The sequence below is a fragment of the Varroa jacobsoni genome, unplaced genomic scaffold (genome assembly GCF_002532875.2).
Source record: "Varroa jacobsoni isolate VJ856 unplaced genomic scaffold, vjacob_1.0 scaffold_1382, whole genome shotgun sequence".
Lineage (NCBI taxonomy): Eukaryota > Metazoa > Arthropoda > Arachnida > Mesostigmata > Varroidae > Varroa > Varroa jacobsoni.
The window spans coordinates 15,428-37,559 of NW_019214284.1; the positions used below are offsets into that span (position 1 = coordinate 15,428).

Below are 22,132 nucleotides of genomic sequence, written 5' to 3' on the forward strand. Positions count from 1 at the left end.
TGCATATGTAGGCTCATAAACCTAACAAGAACGGATTTTGGTTGTTTCCTTCTTTGAATCTCTTGTTTTCTAGAGTTTTTTTACCCTACTACTGTCGGATTGGAGACAATTGGAATGCACTAGGTTATTTTACAATTGGAAGGTTTGAGCGAGATTTAAGTGTGTCTACACGTACCAGTATCAATTCACCTATGGCCTAGGCATACGAAAAAATCAAGCAAACAATAATTCCATTGACTGGAGTATTTTTTGTCTGCGAAAGGAAACATAGTTTTTCTCAGTGTAGATGCAACACAGGAATGATTATATCTTAGTTTACTCCAAACACAATGTGTATAATATTTATGTTTTTCAAGTTGGTAAAAATGTGTTTTTCGTAACAGTTTGGCCTCAACTCTAGCAAAGTATAATGGAAAGTGGAACATAAACTACCGCTTAAACGTTAGGAGAGATAGGGAGAAACGTTAAAGAAGAGAATGAAAAGCGTTAAAACGTTGTATAGAGCTAGCCCACCCCTTTAACTCGTCTCCGAAGACTATTTGTGATACCACTATTATTGGATGTCTAGTGTTTCCCTAAAGTTCACCTCGTTTATGGTTCAAAGCTTCTGGCAAAGAAAGAACTGGTCAGTTATGATAGAAACAAGACTTTTTAAATACGTATGTTCTTACGTCTTAAGAGGAACTGTGATTTTTTCCCATATAATTCAGTTTGTCCCAAGCAGAACATTATATGAAAGTGGTAAATAGAACAATGTGGGTTAGGTCAGAATCGAATCGAAAAAAATAATAACTTCAACGTAGATCCTCTGCTCAGAAACGAGACCGTGCATCGTTTTGGAAACGTACACGGATGTAAGTAAAACGTCATTTAAAATTTTGTATTTTAATTATTTAAACTCTTGTTACTGTTCAAATACGATGAAAGCTACAATAATCTGGCTAAAAACAAATGGCTGTTAGATAATATAGAGTAGCAAACGAATGCTTGTTATAATAAAACAAAACGGAAAATTAAAACATCGAGTAGGCGAAACTCCAACGGCAAACGGGCTAGATATAGGAAAAATCATAACATTACGCAAATGCAACCTTTTGTTAGAAATCCTCAATGGGTAGTCGATAATCCTCGACTGCTAACTAGATCCCATAGTGTACAGCCATATGCATGCCTTGTTTCCATTCAAGAAACCTCTTTGGAACAAAAATGGGCTAAATAAGTTCTTGTTATTTTATGAACTAAATTCCCTTTATTTGGTTATTCAAAAGCTGAGACGTCTTTTATGAACGTTTCCTTTTGCGTGGTGATAAGGTGCGAACAAACAGAAATATGTCCATTCGTCGAAAGATGGCGTTCACTCTAGCCACACATATACTAGGTTATAAAGCATTCGCACATTCACTATTTTTTTTACTACGTTGGACCTGAGACGGCCTAAAATGTCCTAGGTATCCGCATAAAACATCGATCATACTCTACGTGATTTTTTTGGATGAACGCGTATCAATTTTGCGGAAGTTCATTTAATTCACAACAACTGCGCAGGAACGTCACCTAGCGTTACGCAAGACGAAGATCAATTACTCTTGCTGATCGGCTTTTGACATTGCGACACCATGATTGCGATGTGAGATTAGAAGATTACAAGCGATTAATGCAATCGTTCCTACTATTTTTGCCTCAACGTACAGCCACAATTGATTGCTTAATTTCCACAACTGATAATTAATACGGATTCTCACACCAGATCGTGCTTTTTACCCGTCTCCATGAAACATAGTAAGGAAAAATAAAGATTGTCTTTTACGTTACGGACTCCTTAGCCGGCTGGCTCTGTTCTGGCGATTGTCGTATCTCCGAAAATTTTCCCCCAGGAAGCTACCGATCGTGTGGCCATCGATCAACATCTGAGCCGTTTGACACAACGAGCTAGCTGGACCGAACGTTCCTGCAAATTTCTCTTGTCACCACCCGAAGACAGGAACAACCGTTAACGCTGTTATAACTTGTTACCTATTAGCTACTAATTTCCTGACTTGCAACGGCCATTGCTACTACACTGTAATAATCCGCTTGGTGCTTAGCGGTAGAATATTGTCACGTCCTCTCATTACTTATATAAGCTAAAGGAATCTGCTAAAAAACTATGTTCTGTGTCAGATGTGATGGTGGAAGAGACCGAAGTTTCCACACTGGGAAAGAAAGAAAGGAAGACGCAAAATAATGGCTGGGTATCGTAGCGTAATCACAGACCCGTGCTGTGGCGTCTATAGTGGAACATTTCATCTTTTCCGACACGCCAAATACTCTCATCGCCTCCTGTATTTATATACTCGCGCGTCGACTTATGTGCGACTTTGTTACATGAAATAACGGCTATTTCTCTGCTAAGTTAGTGGGGTTGTAGTTAACAAGACGGGCTATTAGCCGTAGAAGGTATATCTGGAGGAGCTTTAAGACAAAGTGTCGTGCATCACGATTAAGCTCCAGAGACCTATTTTATTATTAACAATTGAGAATCAGTACTTTATCGTTTAGAAAGTAGTGAACTAGTCATGCCGCCTTCATGCTGAAGATATGACTCGTCAATCGATTCCATATGTCCGAACGGCAATTCCGTAGGGTTGACGAGAAGTACCCAATTGAAACGCGTAGCAATAAATAAGGTTTTCGCCTAATCTGAACTATACTGAAACTGCGGAGCTTCTAAGAAGGCCAGTGGCCGTACTAAAAACTGTGGTCCTACAAAAAATGTCGCCCGCATCAAGCGATGTTTTAATTTAGAGTGTAATATTTTAATGTAATAATTTAGAGTGTAATATTTTAATGTAATAATTTAGAGTGTAAAAATCAATACCGCATTATTTAGTTCTAATAAACATTGATCGCGGGAATCGAATTATGATTTAGAGCTGGGCTCACAATAGGCCGTGTATCTGCGTAATTTTTTATCGCAACTGCCGCAGAAGATTTATGCTATTTTGGCCTAATACAAGGTACCAAAAACTATTGTATAGTTAACAAACGAGATCACAGTAGAAGTTCTCAATTAGCAGCGTGCTTTAGTGAATTATCCTTACTATAACGGCCGACTGTATGATACGTTTGCATGGAAATGCGACAGCTTATCTCTATAAAGCTCAATGTATGAATAATTACTGGGAAAAATTTTACGCAGATCAAATAATTCCTATTTCATCAAATGGAAAAGTAAAAGCTGGATCCTGAAAAAAGAACACCTATGCAACGACGCGTTCTCAGTTAACGCAAGCGCTAGAGTATATTGTTAATTGTTGCCCGACGTACGCGTCCAGCATTGCGTAATTAGGGCTAATTTCACGGTCGAATTGGGTTACGATAGAGCTTCCCTTGTCGACGATGATCAGCGTTGCAAAGCGAACGATAGTATATAGACGAAGAGTTGAATCGATTAGCATCCTCGTTTTGCCTAGTGGATCCTCCTACCTTCACCAGTTTATGCCGGTCCTGATATGGTCCAGAATAGTAAACATAGTTTTATAGTTCAGCTCTTCGTTCCCTTTGTAGTTTCTGCCCGTTATGCTATTTGCCTTTTAATAAAACACATACATCTCAATTATCTAGATTGCAGTAGGAAATCGCTGCTCACCTATTAATCGCGTCCACTCCGCAACATGATTCATAGGCAAGTAGGTTTTTTTTTACTCCCACCACTTTTGTGTACCTTGTTTACTATGCTACTGTTTATCGTGGCCCTCACACGTATGGCCTACCTACCAGGTCTTCTTTAACATTTTTCAATATATTATCTTTTTTTTCTATGTATCATACCATTCTGTTGGATAACAACAACTCTTTCCACTATCCAAGCGATAAGCGACATGCGTCGGCTGGTCTCAATTGCGTTTGGCGGCACGAATCTGCCTATCTGGACTGACTATTGATTGGACCTTCTACTTGATCATCTGATTATTACTCTAGCGCAACACTCTAAACATCTAAACACAATACATATTAACAACGAATTCTTCTACCTACTTCGCTTTCTTACTTATGTTTTTCTCTTTATTTTTCAGCAACTTGAAGTTCCGTGTAACTGGCCGATATCAAACAGTTATAACGATGACAACGTCCACACACAAAACCAAGGCCACCAAGGTTGGGTATAGTATACTTGCTTCTAATGAGGTAGATTGCGTCCTCTTTGATGGTGTGTATATATATATATGTATATGTATATATACATATACGCAAATATATGCACAGTACTATCTTAATAGTTAATGAACATTCGCTCTCTGTAGACTTTAATTACTGCAGAGAGAGTCTTTTTTATGCAATACGGATGCCTTGTATGGCTACAGAAAACACTATTCTGTCACCATATCAATATTGTTGTATAGTGACATTTTGACTTCGAGTTCTTGGCTCGTACAAATTGTGGAATTTTCTTTAAAAAGATTCCGAAAAACAGGATCGTAATACGTATCCGGTGATTGTTTGATTGCCCGTCACAGTGGAAACCTCTGCTATGCTACGGTCTTTGTAGGAGGTAGCAAATGTAAACTGTTAATAGGGACTTAGTGGAAAAAGGCGCGTTAGACAGGGTCAAAATGCGTGTTTGGACTTATTTACGTACAAGATCGAAGGCATTTGTTGAATAAAGAATAGATTTCAAGCCAGAAAATGCCTCCGAGGATCATCCTGTGGGCGCGCTTTTAGTGCCAATAGCGTTTCGTAATTATGCGAAAGACGTTCGTTTATCTGCGTTCATTCACAAACCGGGCTTTGCAGTCACAACGTAATGAATACAGAGACTAAAATGCATCGGGCTTGTTCGTTACCCGCGTTTTTTTCTTTGTAAGTAACTATCACATGTTCACTCGCAGTCGAAAATTCCATCTGCGGTAATGGCGTATCTAGATGACGCTTGTCGGACCGATGCTAAATATCATAAGTTCTGTTTGGATGTAACTTTAGCCATACCGCTGACCAAGCACTCCGATGTCTCCCTGCCTGCTCCAACTAGCTGAGCGGTCTAGGGTGAATCGTTCGGCAAATTCCGTATGTCAGAACTCAATTCTACTGTTGACTATTGGTTATCATTCAGAAATCAGCAACAATCGATAATTATCAAGTAGTCTCAATGCGTAGCTGGCACAGCGCAACGAGCAGTTCGAACAATATGAGTTCGTTCCAACCCGACTTTCCCTGGCAGACCTTCCACGAACCCTCTGCAGGTGAGTGGCCGTCTGTGGTGCGATACGCCGCAGCATTTTGCCGTCGTCGATGAATTGCCTCCTCACCGTCTTCGGCAAGCACCGCGCATATACCGCCATTGCGATTATCATAATCTGTTCGATTGGCACGACGGACTCTTACAAAGCAAGGAACAACCGCCATCCTGATGACAAGATAGCGATCGGTAGCTGGCGGGAACACGCGACGCCCGATGCCAATCGGCGCAGAGAAAGTGTGAACAGGCAAACAAACGAAGGAACGGACGGATACGCCTAGGTAAATCTGACACCAAGCAGACGCGGCCGGTGGCAGTAGCGGTTTATGGTGCGCGAAGGATCTCGCCGTCTCGAGTTTAAACTTGAGGCGGACATAGCTCACACGTCCTTTCCCACGAGCAGCAAAGGCATCAGTCGCAAAGAAGATACACCGTGTCAGAATCCAGTTGCCCACTGTCGTTTCTGCTGCTGCCGCTGCTGCAAACCCTTAAATTGGCCCCGTATATAACTGCTAGGTGCAAAAAGGGTATCATTCAGACGGCAGTAAAGACAGCAATGAAGCTGCAAGCCACTTCAGTTTTTCTTTGAGCTTCACCCAGTTCTATGGGTTAGCGTGTGGCTCAAGCAACAGGTTGTTGACGCCGGATCACGACGCCGTATGAAAATGAATCCACAGGAGAAAATTGCGATATTATCTTCAAGTTAAGATTTTATCCAAGCCACAGAAGACTCGGCCGAACGGGCCATGTTGACAGAATTTCTGTTAGGCCACTAAATGCCAATAGCTTTTTTTCGCTATCAGCATATGTTGGTCATTCATAATTAAGATCAAACTTGAAAATATAACGGAAAATGGAGATAGTGCGAAGCGCAGGTAACAAAAGTGTATAAAAACGTCGACGATCATTGTGCCGAACGCTGAGGCGTGATAGTTAAATCAAGTTTTAACTGTGAACTTTGTGAACCGTAGAAGAAACAAGGAAATCGACTTCAAGAGTACTCGCTGACACCTAGCACGCACGTCTGAAGCTAACATGCATATTGAAACAAAAGAACACGGCATCAAAGGTGCGTAATTCAGGCCTACCTCGAGTACAGATCATTGTTATGGCAATTATTAGTAATAACTATATTGGAAGTTCATGTAGTTACTGTGCTACCAGCTGCCGTTACCCATTACCCGTAAAAATCAACTAATTCGACGCCAACGTGCCCATGCTGAGTGTTTAGTCCTGTGGAGCACTATGGCTATGATAAGCTGCACAAATTAACCGTTTCAGATGGCAAAGTTACGAATCCATTGATTGACCAATTGACAGAAAGCCGTACAACCGCTGCTCTGAAAACAGGATTTGCCTTTCGAAATCCATCGATTTATTCGTTGCATAGAAACTCTGACGCGGATATATGATAAAGGAAAAGCACGTACACTGTATAGTATCGTTGATATATCGGTGCTCATAATTTGGTGTACCTGTTTCAAATTATGCAAATGTGACTTTCCATTAAGTGGCCCAAAAAAATACAGAATATGATCGTATTTTCACAAGTAACTTACGTAATTAATGCGGTAACGTCCTTTCCATTGCGTTTATTATATGTGGCCGCTATTTGTACGTGCTGTATAAAGCGTATCGATTAAATATGCACGCTTTAAATTCAATTCTTGGATGAATTCTATTTTTTTTTTTAATTAATTTAAAAAATTAGAACGGGCTGCAAACAAATAAGCGATAGCGGAAGACGAACAAATGTAAAAATTTCCTCATTTCTACCGTGCAGCCAGCGGTAGTAAATGATCTCTATGCTCATAGAAACCATTCGTTCTTATTGAAATATCTGTTATGCTTGCTTACGATAGATAACCCCGAACAGACCCAAGACCAGCCACTGTGGACATGTAGCGCCACTGAAATGTCTAACAGTAGGCTGGATTCGTTTACGCGGAGTTCTAACGTCAGACTTTACTTTCTATTGGCAAATTTGCGAGTATGAGGCCGCAGTAATTTACATGTATCTAACCAGACTAAGACCCGAAACCTTCCGACTTCCCTCGAGCAACCCAGTTCAGTAAGCGATTTCGCCTCAGACGGATCTGAACAGATCGTACGTCGGCCTGGTACCAGACTGTTTAGCGATATCAAATTGCCCCTAATGCAAGTCCCGTCCTAGCTGTTGTATTGGACGAGCAACTCCAATTAGATCGAGTTTTATTACCAAATCAAGTTGCGATTTATTCAATCCTTTAACGTTTTTTTTTCTTTTGTTAGTATTAGACTGAATCCAAGCGCTTGGAAACGGAGCAGACTGGTCAATTGAGAGTCAGTTAATACGAATTTGAACGGTAAGCGCTTGATTAATATAGCATGCATAAGACATACAATAGACTGATCTGCTGCACATTGGTCTGAATGCTATCTACTGATTACATTGTTCCTTAAATAGATCATACAATCTTTGCGTATGATTTTATGTACACACGCTCAACAGAATTTGCCAAACCACGACGTGAGCTCGTACGCCATAGTAAATGATCATCGCAGTGCTAGAATTTCGTGTCGAACTTGAAGCTTTCGCAAAGAAATGCTATCTCTTCAATGTTTGTGCTGTGCTATAAGCTGTTACTACATGGGTATTGAAAAAGTACATAACCCTTTGGCATGCATCAGCGCCTCTGACGGTACCTGAAGGCCCGTTCCGTCTCCATTACAAGCAAAAGGGATACTTAGAGTATCACGTATTGTTTGTAAGCCAATAGCTCTTGGACAGCCCTTCATGTTACAAGGGTATTCTCCACAGGGGGCTTCCATCCTTTCAGAAGGGCGGCGCAAATTTCCCCTAACGTTGTACTTCTTTACTAGTAGATTTAATACTCGGGCAAAAGTGAGTTTGGCGACTTTATCGGGTACATAAAGCTGACGTCATTCAACGTCTTACTGCACGCACGGGTAACATAAAGACAAAGTATCTAGTTGACGTCTTCGACCGACGCAAGGACTTTGGCGTGAATTTACCACCAACCTGGTTTTATTCATATCTGCTCTTTTGTAGTCATAGTGTTATACATGTAGGTCAAAATGCTAGACGTAAAGCTTGCCGTGCTTAAGATTACTTTATCAGTCAGCTGATCTGGTCTGGCTGTCTTATCCCTATAAAGTATCTCAGGCATCACTGTGCATCGTAGCTCAGCCGGTTAACGTCGAACGGATACGATGCTGACGATGACTGACAAAGCGCGAAAAACAGATTACGTCTCTGACACGGATTAATTGTGTCATAAAACTAACCTTCCGTTGGGCCTTTCGATCCACTTCAAGTCAACATGAAAATAAATGCTATAGAAAATGCGCCGTCCGCTCTCCTATCAGATCCGTAAGCTCTGTATTCTAGCCTTCAAAATAGTGCGTCGCTCAATGATGACACAATTCAATGCCGTTGCGTCACTGAAAAAAAAGGACCACATTCAACGCTATTAAAATTGCACATTTTTTCTATAATTGAATCTGCTAAATCAGCATAGGATGCGAGCAGAAATCATGTTATGCAATAGAGAGCTATGAGTGAACATCTGGATGTTCACGGAAAGCCAGCGTTTGGGGTAACCGGTTCGTGGTAATCGTTATGTCGGCTTCTTCAAAGGCTAGATTGCGAATCGAACTGCCCTAACTAGGCGGAGGAAAGCGTCCTACGCTTAGTTTAGGACAGAGAAAACATTATCTCTCTAGGATAGGTTAAGCGAGCAGCAAATATAAAAAAAAAAACACTTATAAAGCTGGGAACATGGGCGAGTAACCGTTGAGAGCCAACGTTTACAGTTTACAAGAACGTTTTGTTATGGTGCATAATGTTATTCTCAAAGAGTAAATTTCTAATTCACAATTGATAAGTATGGTATCGTTTATCAAAAGCATGTATGTAACGTGACTAGTATGTGTTGCTGAATCTATCTGTCCTTGTTGGCACCTCTGTAATTTTTGGGCTGTAAAAAGCGAGCATCATTAGGAGAAGAACTAATTGTAATGGTAGAGGTGTTACTTTGACCGCATAGTTCACAATGGGCCAGAACAAATGACGCCACTCGTCGACCGGCTAAACGAGACTGAAGTCTACATACAGTATTACATGGTGAAGACCACACGACTCTGACAGCAGTAGTATATAAAGCATATTTCAAAGTGAAGAGATGTCCATCGACGAATGAATTCTGCCATAATCTATTGATGAAAGGATTATTTCCTAGATGTTCTCTTAACGCAAACCTCGTCTATCGAGGGTTACGTCCCTAAGATTGTCATAACGCGTATCGTTTGACTATGCACTTCAGCACACGATAAAAACAATCTTGTGTTGATCAGTCCTCCGCTCGTGTCCGCATGTTTTCCCCGCACGGAAAATCTATCCCCTCAGACTTAGATACCGATCGTATCGGTATATGCATATATATACTAATCAGTCGTTGTATATTGAAATGTATGTAAAAGCTCTTGTGTACGTTTCGGTATATGTTGACGTAGTGATTGTTTTACGGCGACCCTCCGAAATTTCAGCGCGCGTTCTTATTAAGCACAGTTGAAGGAGCACATTACACATATGACGAGCGGAACACGTACCTAGGATTGCCATCGCTTGCTGTTTTCTTTTCCCTTGCGACCATATACTAGCTTGCCAAATACCTGCGCAATCGTATATGTTGTTGTCAAGATTTCACTGTCGACCAGACCAGTGAACCCAGAGCTGATCGCGGAAGTTGACCTCATTCAAGCATAAAGTGATCTTCGAGCGCGTATTATTTGAGCAGTTACCTTTCAGAAAAAAACACTTTACTGACTGAAAAAATGTCATTATCAGCGGGTAAGAAAACCATAATTCGTAACACGCGGGTCTACTGCGGGCTGGGCTTCATTCTATTGAAAGAAACAATGATCAATCGTGCAAGTATGTATGTAACGCTGTAGCTTATCACTAGCCCGTTTTCAATATTTGCTAACCCGGTATTAAATAGATATACAGTCACCTTTCCCTATAAAATTTCTGTTTATATTGAACGTCAGCTTGCGCCGAAATTCCAGCAAAACACTACCAGGTACACCAGTTGTTATCCGTGCGTATGTGTATACCAAAGGACCGATCGCATTGTATTTATGTCGTATGCTAGGAAAACAAAAAATGTCTGTAAATAATATGACCGGATTGAAGTAACTGATTCGAATTCTTCCAGGTGTAAACTAGCTCTTTTCTTGAAAAAAATCCTCTATTGTTTGAGTGGGTGTGGATATCTTAGAACTACATACAATAGAGATACAGAGAAAATTTCTTCGTCATATATATAGGTAGGTAGGTGTACCGTCTCAACGACCTCGATATTTTTATGGGCAAGAATATCTGCTGCAGGCTGACTTCGCTTTCCTCCGCATCACACCGAGGCCGAAGAAACAAGAAAAACATCGATGTCACGCCATCTGATTCAACGCTAAATATAATAAATGTGCACAAGACTGCAACTGAGAAAGTTAGCCGGCCGGCTGATCGAACATCAAAAAAGGACTCGAGTGCCTTTTTATACTTTTTTCATACGCGTATATCAGTCAGAAACTAGGGAATCTGGCTGACGTGGAAATAATTTCTCAGCGTCCTTTATAGTAAATGACATTATCTAATCAACGAATGCCGCTAATGCAATTTCTAGTCGTATGTTAGCTGTTCAGCCACTAGTAATTTGTTGGTATGATTAATTGTCACATTTATTAAGACCAAATGGACAAGGCATTACATTGACTGTGACGATCTCACATTCACATTACAAGCTATGGACATTTCTTCAAGAGCCCTTTCACCACTTCTCGTTCCGTCAGTCATCAACAAACGTAGAAATACATAACACAAAAAATCAACTACGACGTCTGGTTACTGCCGAAAATCGTTCATGTCACTTCGGTTCGCTTGATAACTTCCTCCAGAATACCCATTGGCACTAATGCTGAGGCAGCGGAAGTTGCACTAACTTATTTTGAGAGTATCTGTTTTCGGCTAAATCGTGAAAATACTCGTGATGCAGACAGCACTGTCAGAGCGCTGCTTGAAAGCCAAAAAACACAGTCGCCTTAGAGCACAATCGAATAACCCGATCTGAGTTTTTCAGCATTCAGACATTAGCAGACGGCGTCATAGCTGGAGTGATGATTTTTACTAGAGGTGGAACGAGCTTGCACAGTCTCGACTAAACAGAAATGCCATGCTTTGTAAATAGATAATCTTTTCTGATAACCTCTGATAAAGTTATGCCGGACAACTTTCTTTGCTTCTAATTAGGCCCTGGAAGCAAACGGCTTCCAATGAACATAATCGATGCTGTATACTTATATATATTTATTTCAGTATAAATTTGACATACGTCCACGATCCCCGTAGCTTCGTCCGTAAAATAATTCCAACTAAGCCCATATGTGATTGTCGTTATCCTTGTGATAACAAACCTTATTTGTGTTGTCCAAGTTGTCTTCGGCTAATGTTATGACATGTCGTCAATACCGACACAGGGCCATATGTAAGCTAGCGTTCTAATATCGACTATGGCGCCTTCGAAGAACATTGTCAACACAATGGCGTGCTTAATTTCTTCAGTTTTAGTTGGCACGCGAAAAAGGCCAATACATTCGCGCACACTATTCCTTGTTTGGACCTTAGACTACTATAATTAGTTATACGGCTTTAACCTGCTAAATGATCGATTTGAGAGCGCAAAGCACTTCTGGATTCGATGTTGGCACTGCCACTGGAAGTTAGCGATCTTCACGTACATATTGGCTGAGATTCATGCTACTTTTTACTAAGATTGTCGCAGATTTGCCGTTCTCACATACACTACTGTCTAATGAAATGGTGATCCCATGCTTGCATAATAATAATGTTGCATTAGGCAAAGTATTTTGGTGGTAATCGTTTTAAGAGTTAGAGAACGCCAAAGATTTGATGATGTTATGCGGTAGTACACGTATGACATTATGAATGTAGCGGTCGCTGTTAGTCCAGTCACCAACTTGCGATAGCCAATCGAAATGGCAGAAAATAGATTCTTTTTTAGCCCTCTCTACTTGACCAAGGCCATCCATTGCAGACGCGGCGATTATAACAATCTAATTTGACCTTCTGCCAACGGGCAAGAGGTCGATCTGTTCTTATGATGCTGATTAAAGGATCCGATATATTCAAAAAGCGCGCGTAAAAACATCCGCTAAACAACGTTTCAATCACAAGAGACTTTGATGCAATATTGAGAGGCCCTGCTATGTGATGGAGCAGGCCATTTCGGTGAAAAAAGACTCGACTTCTGCACTGAATCCGCCGATCCAGTGTTAACTATAAGCACACAGTTAACCAGATATGTATACTTGTCCAACTTATGCTGCCTGTTAACTCTTACGTCGCGTTTCTCCATAAACAACTAGATCGCATTTCGCTTCGAGTAACTATATAGCAAACTGTGCTTAAAATACGTTTTCAACCAGATCTTCCTACCCATATCTGTTCAGCTAGTCGTATGCTCAACCATTCTCTTTTAGTTGGTTTAACGTTCACCAGCATGCGGAAACTTTTTACTGCTTTTTATTACATATCTATATTTATGTGATTGTGACGAAAGAAAGCCATGTTGCTCATTACGTATTGGAGGCCATAAATGATATGATGAAAATATTTGCGACGTTGTTGCAAAGTAAAACATTTACATATTTTCATTCACTTAATACGTAAATAAACGTTACATAGCAGACAGGACGTATGCACATTTTTATACAATTTCGTGTCTTCAGATGGCGGAATACGTCGCTGGGCCTGGTATGGTTAGTTTCGGCTTCTTGGAATCGACTACTATCGGCTTCGGCGACACACTACATAAAAAATAGTCGGCCGACTTCTCGTTTCAACAGACAAAGTCAAACGGAAATTTCCCGATCGCGATTGCAAACTGTAATCATGTCAGATTGGGCTGGGTTGGGCATTTATTGACGCAGACTATAAATCATTACCGATTTTTAGCGTTTTCTGAAAAGACGCTTCCCGTCAAAATGAGTGAACGTTGTATAGATAATGAATCAACTGATAATATCTAATAATCGGACATTCATATATATAAAAATCGGATAATAACGGATTTAATAATGCAGGCTAGGTCGGAGACTCCTTACGATACAATCCAATTAAATAATTGTATTATTATTATTTAAATTTATGCCGAATGGTTTAATTAATAGTAGTGTCCATTCATTTTACGCATACTGAACGGTTTGGACGACGTTTCAACGCACATACAATTTTAGAGACGAAAATCATCTTTCTACAAATTTCGTTCCGTTTACGAACCTTATTAACGTGATGAAGTTGTACTTACTTATATTCCTTATTCCTTATATTCCGAAGTAGCGTGACCAAATTTGCTCAAGCCCTTGTAACTATATGCTTACTGTAGAAAGATTAATGACAAAATTGGTAGCATACATCGAAACTGTGCCCTTTAAGCAGAAATGTAAGATTCTAAAACCCTGGTAAAATACATGGCGACAATATCTGTCGGTACATGAACAAGCACTGTACACTGTAAGGCAAAAAACAAATTTCAATCAAGCTTCATAATTACTTTTAAAAAAGATAAACTGCTATTTATTAAGAGTCGTTTTTATGCAGATTTGTGATGTCAGTATTTAATGGTTTCGCCAACGTTGTACAGGCATAGTAGAACGCAGACGATGGCCAAACCCGCTCCGACTGACTGATTCAGAGTTATTTGAGGATTTGCGAACATCGTAAATGGCTGTCAGTGGAAAAAATGCACTGCAGTTAATCAGATTTCGGTAGTTGGCGCCTTCTGTTACGTGCAATAGACCTTACGACCACTTGATATTTCCTGTATGTATAATACATTATATATATGGGTTCGTTTGACTGACAATTGAAGCTTACGTATGAGGAATTTACTACGGACCAAAGGCATTTGTCTCTAGCAGTACTCGTGGAGGCCTGATGTAAAAAAAATACTCGGCTCTTTTCTAAAACAAACCTCCGTTTTTTCGGTGTGAAAAAATCACTTTGGCTATATGGTCTCTTTATGTATATACACCGATTTAATATATACTATTCAATGCCAAAGGTGTTTAAATGACGATAGGTATCAAACGATAACTTTGAGCTTGTTCGATATAATTATGATTCTAGCAAAATAGTAACGATGGAGCCGAAAGCTCGTGCTATCAAACTGTGGACTACAAAGGCTCGTTCAAAAGTTGTTCGAACTAGTCAGTAACTTCCAATAGCGGATAAAAAGCGGTATTGACGACTCTTCTTTGAGAATGTCAATTCCCCGAATTAGCTCTGTGTAGCTTCGTGACTAGGTTATCGTCTTTCAACAGCAGGGTCACGCGAGGCAGCGATTTGGTGGTCTTCGCAGTCAGAGTGACTAACGTATACTACGCAGAGATGTCAAACGATGAGAACGAACGAATGAAATCATTTTAGCCGGGAGCAGCAAAGCTTGTGTAGAAGATAAACAGCCATAGATTTACCTCAGCAATGACCGTATTACACTGTGATACGCAAAACGATCTCCAATGACGATCTGTGAAGTCGTAGCAGTCTTTATCGGGGAAGTATTCTACTCTACTTAGTGAAGATAGTGCCGAGTACTGAAAAAATTACAGATAACGCAGGAACAGTCAACAGTTTTTTTCATATACGAAACACGAAGCAAAACTGTTTTTGACTTATAGTTCCCGGATGATGTGGGAAAGCCTATTTCCGCAAATAACCATTGCTCGCATTGAGGCTTCTGAGCTGCGGTCAATTTTCATCAGAACAATAGATAGGAGGTTGCATGATATCTCCTAGATGAAAACTGTGGTTTTTTTTTTATCAGTAATAGTAATACACTTATATATATTTACAGTGGCATTTAATTAAAGAACACATGAAAGGTATAATTCTGTGTAAGGTCTATGGTACCGAACAATTGGTCGGCGATAAAATAATACAACGAAAAAAACTCTTTCGTAGTATTGTACCTATGATCGTCATGTCCATCTCAGCCCAATCCAATGAGAAAATTGGTTCAATTCCACCAAATGCCTCCTCTTAAAAATACGAGACACGGTTCAACGGAAAATTAATGATAATAATTATTATACTATATTAATTATCGATATTATTGTTGCTATATTTAAACAACTCTGAACGATTTGATATTATTGCAGTCATTTTTTTATGACACTTAACAGCTAAATTGACTGACGTAGATTATAATTCTAGTACCACACTGATTTGAGATAGAATTTATATAAGAATTTATATATAGTATTTATATCAGAATATTTATATAGTATTTATATATACGGAAAATTAAGGCCGATTTACCAAGTGGCTGTATTCATATTGCCACTACAATGTACAGACACAATCAGAAAAAATTTCTATTAGTTTTCCTGACTTTTTTTTTACCGGTTAACCAAGTATTTTTGGCAGACCTCATAAGTTGTCCGACCAAGCGACATAAGCTAAGACAGAACGCTACTTATATATGTACGTATATATATATATCATAGCAAGGCGTAACGTCTCGTTTTTATTGTAGAAGGGATATAGCCCACAGATATATAGCCTGCCATTGTCAATTCATAGTCAGATATGTCATCTAAGACGATATCAAAGAGCCTATCAGGTTGTGTTACTACTCTAAAAGATTATACTTATCGCTAGGAATGGTATACGATGAACTATGAAGCGTTCTCCAATGATATGTAGGGTGTCATTGATAACAGCTAGTCACTATCGGTTCAGTTGCTAGGTCATGGCATGGGGTATGCGTAGATATACATAGATTTACGTCCTAAATTCTGTGTTGGGAATTATTGGAGTTCGTTAGGTCTCAAGTAAATTCCGTAAACCGTATGAGGAAAAACCACCGAAACGATAGTAGCCGCCAGGTGAGCAGGTTTTTCTTATCCGTAATGGTAAAAAAATAAAACGAATGTAATGGATACATTCACGCTAATAAGCACTAGTACGATAGAACGTTCGAAGTCTGGCGGAAGACACTCGACTCGCTGTAGTCTACACCGCCGATTTGTCTTAAACTACTGTCTGTAAAAAATAATTCAAGTTTAACTGTAATCCCTGATCAATCCCATAACTAAGTTGGTATCATCGTTATTCCACACGTCATAATCACTATCAATCCTTAATAATAGCAACATCGTTAAATGATGACAGCCATTTAGGCGCAATACATGTACGTGTGAGAAACGCTACAGGCCAAACTACAGGTCGCATTTTAATGTATAAGATGTTTGTTTTTGAAATCTTCTCGTCTCTGTAGAGACGAAATAAGCATTTTGATAATGTCCGCTTGAAGTTGGCCTGTTACTATAGTACGGTTACTGTGAATAATGACTTAGTACCTATTCGGCGCTAATTAGGCATGCTGCTGCTATTGGGTAAGAAAAGATTTAACGCTTTTCTTGACAAAATGTCCTAGTTCAAGTAGCAAAAATAGGCTTTCAATTTCATCCAATAGGCTGATATTCAATCTGCCAGCCTTGCTGTCACCGGTTTACTGTCGTTATTTGCTCCGACGTTTTTTGAAACGAGGTTTTGAAAACCGAGCAGTTCGACAATAGAGATCAACTATTGCACCGCTTCTAGATAGATTACCTAGCGTACTAAAATTATTTGAAGGAGTTATTTTCTAATAGGTTGGTGGTTTAATAGGTGTATATTGGATTTTTAGAGAGATTCAAAACTGAAAACGAACAAATTGATTTGAAAACCAGTCCGTGTAAAGGTCATAAAAACAAAAAAAAAACTTTTATAGAAACAATGAGAATTGAAGTGTATCATGTTTAATAACCATTCAGTAATCAGTGACAAAGATGTCGGGTGTATCTTGTAGGCTTTTTGTGAATGGAACAAGTGTCTCTAGATAGGTAAAGTTTGTCGTTTCAACGAAATCACTAGAAAAAAAATTGCGCAGATCTGCCTGTAAACATGGCTGAACCTTCCGATTACTTAGTATAGGCGGGATGTAATGATTTGGGATAACCGTAAAGTCAGTGTAAGGTAACAGTGAGGTGGACAAAGATCGACGGTGTCAGTTCGACAGACAAACGAAGCTGGAAGTCGAAGGCTTCTATTCAATCCGTACTATATGCAACTATTACATTTGCGTAAATCTATGTTGTCTTAGCAATATTCTCTAAGCGTCTATTGCGCATCCCTATCGCTTATCACCGCAAATCCATTTAGCGCGCATCTATCTGTTGCTTGGACATAGCGCCCGTCCTGCAAACCGTAACCGGATATCTTGGCCCTATCTGGTCCATTTTTAATTCAATAGTTCCGTTAAAAAAAACAAGGAATACGCTTATTAAACCGTGCAATTTAGTAGTAGCCCAAAAATAGCTCTTCGTTCCGGTTTCAGACCTTGGGTGATGAACGATCGCAATCCTGAAACAATTAGAGAAGGCCATTGTGCTATTACATATATCGATTACTCGTCATTGTCCTTCTTCTAGCCACAGGTCCACTTAAAGGATTAACCGTTTTCTAGCCTTTGTATTATTGTAAAGCAACGCTTTAACTCTTTTACCGCTATCCTTTTAATTCTGCGGTGGGTTTTACGATCACATTTCCACTCATAGAGAAAATTTTATGCCCCTAAAAACTAATATTCGAGTGTTCGAGCTTGACGGAGCATCACAAGAGATGTGACGTTTGCGAGCTTAGTATCCATACGATGGCCACCATAGCGCAAAGCAGTCCATAGTGGAATTAACTGCAGTAAACGACTTCACAAAAAACTACGCGCATTCAGCATCCTTCACTCACTCGCCTATCCATCTTCGATCATGAGGGATGAAATTATAGGGAAATACCTGTACTCTCGAAGTTTACTAGCTTTTTCTTGTTTTGCGTGGTCTCTTGCTTTACGAAGCTCCGTGTGCCTCCTCTCTAGTCAGATATGCTCCTTCTCTTTACCTTCTTCGATGGATTCTGCGCAGTGATTTTTAGACGATAGCATCAGCCAGCTCTACGTTGTATATCCGCAAATTATCTTGCTCATACCGTTCAATGAGAGCAAAACATGACCTGCTCCGTTTGTTAGTGCAGCAAACTCACACGCTGTGTCTGTTTGATAATATCGCTTTTCATCCTTCATCGTCAACCTCAATCAACAGAATAGAGAAATACGTATTCTATGGCAAGCATGGAAACCAGACGCACACACATGTAAGCACAAACAGTGTGCTTTTGTGCACCTCCTTACGTTTTTAAGTCTGTATGGACCTGTTACATGTTACTATGCTGTTTTCTGATGGCCCGCATAGCCTGCGTAGACCAGCGGCTCGCATGTTACTGGACCAGCAAAATGTGACTATAAAAAATAGTCATTAAAGAAAGAGTGAACAAACACAGAAGAGACAAACAACCAACGCTTGCCCTGTCTCCAATAATTTTTTTTTGTCGTCGAAAATGGATGCTTGATCATCCTGGCCCGAATTAGCAAGGTCATGTCGCAGTGTTTGTTGCCCGGCATTAGCATGCGCCTGTGCTTAGCCGGCGGCTCTTTCCACTTCAGGTCATTGTGGTCTGGTCATCTGCCCTCTCCAGCAGCAACGGGTCAGCGGCCTTTCGTGTCGGTTCTACACTAGCCAGGCTCAGACTGCACTCCCGAAAGGGTAAGAGTACCTCTCCCGCTGTTCTGTGGAAGAGAACGTACGCATGACCTGTGTTGTATGCCCAGGAGAGAACGGTGGAGAGAACAAGCAACAGCTGACTGACTGATGGCAACTGGCAGCCCAGAGGCAATAGACCTCTACAGGGCTGGGGTGTCAAGTACGCCAGGCAAAGACTCAGGTGGTGCGGGACGCCGCCTTGGGAAATGCCTGGCTTGACGGATTCAGTGTACACGCCGCTTAACCACGCTTTTCGTGAAACAGGTTTGTGTATGGTTTCTCTGTTGACCATTTTCATAGACTCGAAAGAAGCTCGAGAACCTATAATGTTTATTTAATTTACTACGCATAGACGAAAAGGAAGTGGCCAGTTGTTGTTTCAGGCATCTTTGAAGAGGTGGTGCCAGTTGAGGCAGGCTGAAACAGCTGACTGGAAGGCTCGTGTTCGATATCAGCTGTTTGTTACGGATAGACCACGCTACGGCTGTGATGGCTCCGTGTATATATGCTAAAGTAGAAACACTATTTTCTCTTTGTTTTGCGAGAAATAAGATATGGATAATGATATCGCTCTGCTCGTACAGGAGATTGGCTTTAAGTATGCACTGCAGAAACTCAACAGAAATATTGTTGAAGTAGCGTAAATAGGTGAACGTAATTAGGAATAGAGCTGTACGTAAGGATGAACGTACCTTATCAGCATTATTTTAAGGCATTCATTGTCGTTTTTTTCGTATATATATATATATATATGTATATGTAAGTGACCATAACTGTCATTAAAGGTATCGTCTGTCATGCCTGTCGAGATTTACCATGTAACAAAAAATCTAATAAAATTTTTGTTTTAAAAAAACATTAATCACATTATCGGCTTCTTCAAGTGACCAAAATTCGACGTAACCGTTTGGCCTAAAGTGGTATTAATGTGGCTAGACCGTTCATAAAATTGGTGTACTTCATTAGACAAAATGAAATCTTTGGTTTCCAGTACAATCAAATTTATGTTAAAGCAAGTAATACCATAAAAAAATAAGGATAGTCACGCTTTGCATATGATTATATGCCCTGAAGGTGTTTTTGATCGGCTATATGGTTCAATCGCTAATGTTGCAGTAATATAAACCTGCATTCTGCATTCGTACAAATAGATCTATTTACAATGAATGAATATGACATTGCCATCATAATTGTAGTTTTTTTTTATTACTGCCATTTATGTGTGTGGATTGGCTGCAGAGCCCGACAGACCACTTTGCTTCTCTCTATGTAAAATGATTTCACAAACGTCCCCTATGGAACTCCCAGTGAAAGCTTACTCTCAAAAATAGCTTAAAGAATAAGAAATCCATATGACACTATCTATTACATAATGCCTTTTAGTGCACTATGTAAAGGCATTGTGTAATAGACTGAGAGGCGATAATGTATTTCTATAGCAAAATAATCCATGTATGGAACACACGTCAGTCGCATGACGACCGTATAACAAAGGGCTGCGTCCCCGTTCTTACGTCGCAGCTCTGTTTTGACTTGTACGTCACGTGTGCAACTATCTCAATTTAGTAAATAAAATGTATATAATCACTGCTAATATATATTATGTAAGTTGTTTTTACAGAAGATGTCAACAGCAATGGATCGGCACCGAGCGGCTGTGCCGATATTAATAGGGTCGAGTCTGAAACGACAGCTGACTTCTGTGGGAAACTTTGCTGCGCAGGCACAGGTCCTCAAAGGTAGGTCTATTGGTGATAAGGACAAAGGCGATTGTCTTTTGGCAACATCATAGAAAGACATTCATCTTCTATTTTTGGCAAATGCACTGTTGTCACCGTTGCACAAACCTAGACGTTCAGGAAAATTGTTGTGGATTTTAGCGGTCCATGGTTTGTTTTGTACACCGTATTTGTAGCGAAAAGTACAAGTAAGAGCCCATCGAAAATAAGATAGCATATTGCGCCATAACTGGATGCGGTAAACAAGTTTTAAAAATTTGTTCTATGAAATGAAGTTAAACTTGCTGTGAAATAAGTCAGAGACGACCTGTAACAACCTTGCGTCATAATTTAAATCGTGAAGGCTACGTGCAGACACGTAGCATGATCGTCGATCGGATCGCCGTCGGCACAAATCGTGTTTATTTTCACGCAGTGTGAATAGATCATAGCTAAAGCCTATGAAAGACACCATGTTCCGCTAACATCGAATAGTTGCTAACAGCTACCTTTTGCGGAACATGAATCGATGGATCATGAAATTACTATTTCCACTTCGATTGTATTCTTTTTTGTTTGCTTCTGTCTTTACAGTCATATGTTTCAATTTTATTACTATAGATGGCGTTACTGTATTTTTACCGTAGGTACGTGTCATGCGGCAAGCATCAAAATCTGGTGATATTATCGACATACTATCCTAATTAATTGTTAAGGCCGCTCTCGGTTAGCTCACGGCTTGGGCGCCCGACATGGGAATAGATGTCGCCAGAAGCACGGCCATCTGTTCCGAATTCCGGCCTACGTATAGGCGTCTATAGCAGATGATATACAGAGCATGCAGTTAGCTCGAAGTAATTTATAATTCGAAATAGACAGTTAACAAGGGCCGTGAAGTTCAGTACTGGTAGTAGTATGAACGCAGCGAAACTTACTAACGAATCTAGCCTAAAGTGCCGCCGTTATCATTTAGCGGTTTTACGAGATGCTAGCGGTACTCTAAGATAAACAGGTCTCTGCTAGTTAACGCTTACCGATATCGGCGACTGCAGCAATAATCCGGCCATTGCGAACTGTTCCATTGCATTCATCAACTTCCCCTCCGTTTCGATGGCCTAATTATTTCAGCCTGTGTTTTGAATAATTCTGTTCGACGAAGATAGACATCTCGAGTGGCCTACGCTTACAGCTGCCAAGTTGAGTTAAGTAACGGCGTTTATTGGAATCGATTAAGAAAAGAGTTGTTTATGTCTTTTGTAGTACTCATTTACTAAATATTTACCTTATTAGGGTTCGTAAACGAGAGTTGACTGTGTGATAAAATTACCTAAACCGTAAAATATTTCGAAAGATCTTAGGTCGTAAGTCGCAATATAGAAGCTTGCGTTCAGCTGCAGTGACAACTTTAAACTCTGCCATAACTTCACCGCGGCCGCTTGTACGGTAACGCGCATGTACGGACGTGCTATTGAATGAATGGTTC

General features: G+C 40.1%; 1 protein-coding gene and 1 long non-coding RNA gene across 11 annotated transcripts in view; one reads left to right on the forward strand and one right to left on the reverse strand.

Moving 5' to 3' along the window:
* Window positions 1–5,349: 5,349 nt before the first annotated feature.
* Window positions 5,350–22,132, forward strand: part of LOC111269369 (sodium-independent sulfate anion transporter) — a 43,067-nt gene continuing 26,284 nt past the window's right edge. For 4 of the 10 annotated variants that reach the window (XM_022848895.2, XM_022848896.2, XM_022848906.2 and 1 more), the window contains exons 1-2: window positions 19,478–19,529; window positions 20,541–20,670. In XM_022848895.2, coding sequence (XP_022704630.1) covers window positions 19,493–19,529; window positions 20,541–20,670 — 167 coding nt within the window. In that variant the 5' untranslated portion in view covers window positions 19,478–19,492. Of the gene's footprint in view, window positions 6,285–16,354; window positions 16,694–19,016; window positions 19,196–19,477; window positions 19,530–20,540; window positions 20,671–22,132 lie in introns of those variants that run through there. The other 6 variants (XM_022848900.2, XM_022848901.2, XM_022848903.2 and 3 more) reach the window with 6 other exon arrangements.
* On the reverse strand, window positions 17,615–18,484 carry LOC111269377 (uncharacterized). The gene is made up of 2 exons (XR_002685740.2): window positions 18,131–18,484; window positions 17,615–17,702 (listed from the first exon to the last, which is right to left on the reverse strand). It is a non-coding gene; the product is annotated as an uncharacterized LOC111269377 (long non-coding RNA).